Raw genomic sequence first — 5,618 nt, forward strand, 5'->3', positions numbered from 1 at the left:
AGATTTCGATACTCATTGACATCCTACATATAACTTTGGGTAAACTTAAAATAACACCCCTGTGGTTTCTCACTTAAAATAACACCCCTGAGGATAGGTAGGCTTTAATACCCTGCGGTTTAAAATATTTCAAGCTAGTGTTCTGTGGGCTGTGATTTCATTTTTATCTTTTTGTCGGCATTTCCGTTAATGTTTCGTTAAATTATATATAAAACTTCAGATACCCCACCTAGGTTTATCTAATATTCACTTTACTACTCTTTGGTTTTAACTTTATCACTAATTTAATAAAAAAATTAGTGAAATCGATAATAAAAAAATAAAAATAAAACCACGTAGCACTAAATTGATACACTTTAAATCACATGGTACTCAAATGAGAAAGTGTCAAACTATAGGGGTAGTATTTAAAATTTTTTATATAACTTTAGAGGCCACATTATTTATTTTATTTATTTTTGGAAAAAGGAGACAACATTTTTCATATAGGAGAGGTGGGAACTGTGTAAAATATCTGTGAAGTCCCTGTCGCAATAGTAATTTGTGCACCTAAAAAAAAAAAAAAAAAAAAAACTTAAGAGTAAAAAAGTTTTTCCGTAAACTTGAAGGACCAAAAAGAGAAAACGACACGACATCGCAAACCCCTACGGTTTGTTGCTTCCCGAGGACAAACTGTTCCGTGCACCCGGTGCACCGTACACCTCACAGAAAAAGACTAAAAATGAATTAAAAAGCCATACATTTTGGACCTTTGAATTATTTTAAATTAGTTATCTAATATTTTAAAATTTTAATTTTAATATCTAATTTTTTAATTTATTTAATTTGAATCAATCAACAACGCTCTAACTTTAGAATTTAAATTATATTATCTATCTTTATAAATTTAATTAATATATACTTCATGTAATCTTCGCAGCTATAACTTTAGTAAAATAAATAACTAATTTAAATTTTGAAATAAAAAAACTGTTGATTAAAAAATAGATAATAAAAAAAAAAATTCAAATACCACCGTTATAGTTTCGTACTTTCTCACTTTAGTACTGTTGTATACCCTTCATTAAATTTTTTCGTTTTAAAACAAAAAAGTATTAAAATAAATATTCAATAACTATAGATAGAATATCTAAAATTTTTTATATATAATTTAATAAAAAACTAATAAAAGTACTAATAAAAAAAATAAAACTACAGAATACTAAATTAATATATTTTAAACAATAAAATACTTAAGTAAGAAAATACGAAACTACAGAAGTGGTATCTGGACGTTTAGCCTAAAATCAAAATTTTCAAAGTTGAATGGCTAATTTTTTTAAAAAAAATTATTTAAGAGCCAATCACTTTTTGGGCACTTCTATTCAAGCCCCCTCACCTTTCTATTATTGCTAATCTGCCCCCTCTAAGGGCCCCTAGAGGGAAAGCAACACACTTCCCAAATAGGAAACAAGGAATCCAACCCCACTGTCCTCTCTCTCTCTCTCTCTCCTCTTTTCTCTCTCATAAATGATGCAACATGAGACCAAACAAAATAAGCTCATTGGTGTGACAACAAAAGTATCAATTGCAAATTTAAATAGCAAAAAATAAAATAAAATAAAATAAAAAGAAAAAGAAAATATCATTGAGGTGATCCACCTATCCAAGTAAGTCCCCTTCCTTTTTCTCACTTTCTCATTTACTAACCCTACATTTGTAACTCCTTTTTTCCTTTTAGGGCATATTATGGGAACTACCTCATTTACAATCACATTCACCAAAAGAGATGAATCACCTATCTTAGGTTATGGAAAGAATGTGGCCCCTTTTCTCTCTCTCTCTCTCTCTCTCTCTCTCTCTCTTTTATTAAGGTGAAAAATGCATTGAGCCCCCCCATTCTAAATTAAGCCCCTCATGAGATGGCTTTTCTCAAAATAAGCTATAGTTGAGGGGGGGATTTAGATACATTTTTGGTGTTTTCTTTTTTTCCTTATCTATGTGTGGGTCTTGTTAGAGAGTGGAAACCATTTGTCTGCAGCCAAGCCTGGCCTGGTCTTACTATCTGTGCTGGGAATCCTGATGATGCTGCAGCTGCGGCGGCGGCGGCGGCGGCGGTGGCGGCGGCGAACATTTGAGGCGACGGGGCCGCCTCCCCTGGCGGCGGCGGCAGCGGTGGCGGATGCGGACAATTCCCCCTGCCCTCGCCCTTGCCCTCGCCCTCGCCGCCGCCGCCGATCGTCAAAGAGAGGCCTCTCGCCGGATGCTGAAAATCCCACCCCAGAAATGGATCAGACCACCAAAAAGATGCTCACTAACACTTGCAGATGCTGAAATTAAGCCCTCTACACAGTTCCATTTATTTACCTGATGGTGATAAGCTGGATTGAACTGCTGGGGATGAATGAGCCGAAATTCGGGCCGAATGTAGCTACTGTGGTTGATGTGGAAGTTCATCAGCAGGTGTTCTTGCTCCGGTTGCTTGAATCTGTCGCCGAACTGCAAACCGACAGCAACAGATTAGGCGAATCGGATGCCGAGTAAAGAGCAGCATCGAATTCGTTATACCTTCGGGTGGCTCGCGCTTACCGTGCTCGGCTGCGACTCGGGCTCGAATCCCGTCGCGACGTGCTGATCGGAGCTGCTCCTTTTCGATCCCGCGCTTCCGAGACAGAGGTCGAGGTTGTGGTCGTTGCTGTCGTCGACTGCTGCACAAAATTTTACAGCAAAAACAACAACAAAAAAAGGTGGTGGATGTTAGAAGCGTGATTCGATTCTTCACAATTCATTCGCACAATCGAATCGACGAATCGACTCACCGGAGTCGAGTTCATCGGCGTAAATGCTGGGATCGAAGTTGGTCACTGCATCTTTCCCGTTGCATTTGATTGCGGCTTTGTCATATGCCCTGAAAACTCACAACAGCAGATGCTTTTAAGAACACAGCAAAATTTTTATTACAGTTTTCGCCGAGGGTCTGATACGAGAAATCGAGATACCTTGCGGCTTCTATTTCAGTGTCGAAAAGCCCCAGATACACATATCTGTTTTTTCAGAATCACAATCCATTTAGACGGAGATAATGAATCGAATCGAATCGAAAAATTCGGATAAAAAAGACGAAAAGAAACACACTTTTTCCCCAAAAATTGACCCATCCTAGCCTCCCATCTACCACATTTGTGGAGAGTAACCCCTCTGTATTTGGAGCTCCCCCTCGGAAATCCGGTGCTCTGACGTCGGAGTACATGAACAAACTCCTCCTTGGTGAGGTTGCTCATCTATTCGCGGAAAAAAATCGTTACTTTAGCATCAACAATTCAGAAGTAAAGACGACGAATTCGCGGTAATACCTGCTTCATATCCTCCTGATAATCATCCAAGCCGAAGTTGATATCGGCGTCGACGCCGCGGAACTTGATCGCCGCGCGATCGTAGGCCCTGCGTTCTCGGCAAAAACCAAAGAAAAAAAAACATATATCACAAACTGATCCATCTTAAGATAAAGCAAAGAGAAGAAGAGGCAGAATTTACCGAGCTGCGGCGTGTGCGGTGTCGAATCCACCTACGAGGTTTTGAGACTGTTAGTTCTTCGAGATCATTTCGAATTCGGGCTCGAAAAAAACGCAATTTTTTGTAAGCTGTTCAAGAGAAACTACTTACCAAGATAAACCTGTTTTCCGCAATCCCTGCAGGGGGAGGGGAAAAAAGGAAGTGGGAATAAGATGGTTGAGAAGATGAAGAGGAGGGGGCGAAAACAAGAATCGAATTCCCCTGCAAACTTTTTATGCTACTTTTGGAAAGAGAAAGGGTGGGGTGGAGGAGATAAAGAAGAGGAGATTGAGGGAACACCATATAAAAAGAATAGAATACAATATGTAGATACCATATGTGGGATTCCCAGCGCCCGGTGCGGCGGTAGAAGGTGACGCCGCGGTATTGGGAGCTCCGGGAGCGCGGGCCCCGGCGGCTCCTCTTGCTCGGCTGCCCAGCGCCGGAACTCGACGCCCACCCAGTGCGCGCGCGGCGGCGGCGGCGGCGGCTCCGCCTCCGCCTCCTCCGCGGCGCCGCCCCGGGCCTCTCCGCCGGCGCCGGCGCCGGAGACGCCGGGGTCCTCGAGGGGGAAGAACTGGCGGGTCACCGCCGCCGCGGCGTCGTCCTCGTCCTCGGCGGCGGCGGCGGCGGCGGCGGAGGTGCGGCGGGAGGAGGTCTCCTCCTCCGAGAAGGCGACGTCGCTGGCGTCGTCGGGCGAGCCGTTGAGATCCCACATCATCTCCGCTCCCCGCCGCGACCACGAGGTGCTCGCTAAAACGCCCGAGAGAGGAAATGGGGTAAGCAAAAGATGCTTCCTTTTTGGTAACTTTTCCTCTCTCTCTCTCTCTCTCTCTTTCACTTGGAGGAGAAAGGGAGAAGGGAGAGGGGTTTCTAATTCTCTCTACTCTCTCTCTCTCTCTCTCTCTCTCTCTCTCTTTCTTTTTCTTTTTTTTTTTTTGTTTTGAGTTGGAATATTTATGGAGAAAAATAATGAGAGCTCCTATTTGGTAGAAATAGAGAACCTAGGACAAGAGCATGGAGCAAAAAAAAAGGTAGGAGGAAGAGGAAGAGGATAGGTGAGGTAGAGAGAGAGAGACACAAACACACACACAAAAACAAGAGAGAGAGAGAGAGAGAGAGAGGAGAGATTATGTGCAAAGAAAACCACTTTGCCAAACTTTTATAAGGGGGTTTAGATTTTGGATACTTCTCTCCACCATTCCCATATTGCAATTTGGTTTCTGTACCTTTTTAACTATACATATTTTAAAATTAAAATATCATTTGATGATCATTATTTATAGTAAAACAATAAGTTTATATAGCTCGTCACGTCGAAAGTTTTAAACCTTTCTGCTCCGCAAACGCTTAAGTAGAACCGTTTATTACTGAAAGCAAAAACAGAAACAAATTTTTATAGGTTTGATATATTTGTAATTGTGAAGTAAATTTTGAATTTGTTTGAAGATCTGTTTAGTTTTTCTGTATGATACAGTCTTATCAGATGTAGCACCGCCAGAGTATTGCTTTTAGAGAAAGTTCTCTACTAAAATTCTTTTAGTAACTTTCCAAGTAACAAAATTAAAATAACAAAGTTAGATGCTTTGCTTTATTTCTGTTTGCCAAGTGCTGTGTTGGATATAATTGCTATAAAATACAGAATAAAACAGAAACCAAATTATAACATCCAAATAGTAAAGAGACTACACAAAAGTGGGGAGGAGTGGAGAATATGCACACACACACATATATCAATAAATAAATATACATAAAATACCTTAATATTAATGATCCAAAATGAGATTTTTTTTTATTTTTTCTTTATTATACCATTGGGGGCCTATCTCTATGCCACAACCCCCCTCTAAACCCCCTTACATATTTTTAATGGCAAAAAAAAAAAAAAAGAAAAAAAAAAGAAGAGAAATCCCACACACTCCACCTATGTTTCTTTAAAGCATGGAGTTGTCTTTTTGGGGAAGTGTCCAATTTCCTCTTTAGTATAAGCCACTTCTCATAGAAGCACTTTCTTATGTTGGAGGGGTGAGCATTAAAAAAAAAAAAAAAAAAAAAAAAAAAAAAAAAAAAAAAAAAAAAAAAAAAAA

At 40.2% G+C, this 5,618-nt stretch overlaps 1 protein-coding gene across 1 annotated transcript; it reads right to left on the reverse strand.

Annotated features, from left to right (window-relative positions):
* LOC109711971 (AP2-like ethylene-responsive transcription factor TOE3) lies at positions 1,714-4,701 on the reverse strand. The gene is given in 12 exon segments (XM_020235360.1): positions 1,714-2,245; positions 2,347-2,478; positions 2,569-2,687; positions 2,799-2,887; positions 2,979-3,023; positions 3,115-3,260; positions 3,333-3,420; positions 3,514-3,544; positions 3,643-3,668; positions 3,866-3,958; positions 4,003-4,042; positions 4,045-4,701. Coding segments are annotated over 12 exon segments (1,290 nt in total). The 5' UTR covers positions 4,253-4,701; the 3' UTR covers positions 1,714-1,972.

This window comes from Ananas comosus, linkage group 6 (genome assembly GCF_001540865.1).
Source record: "Ananas comosus cultivar F153 linkage group 6, ASM154086v1, whole genome shotgun sequence".
In the NCBI taxonomy this organism is placed as follows: domain Eukaryota; kingdom Viridiplantae; phylum Streptophyta; class Magnoliopsida; order Poales; family Bromeliaceae; genus Ananas; species Ananas comosus.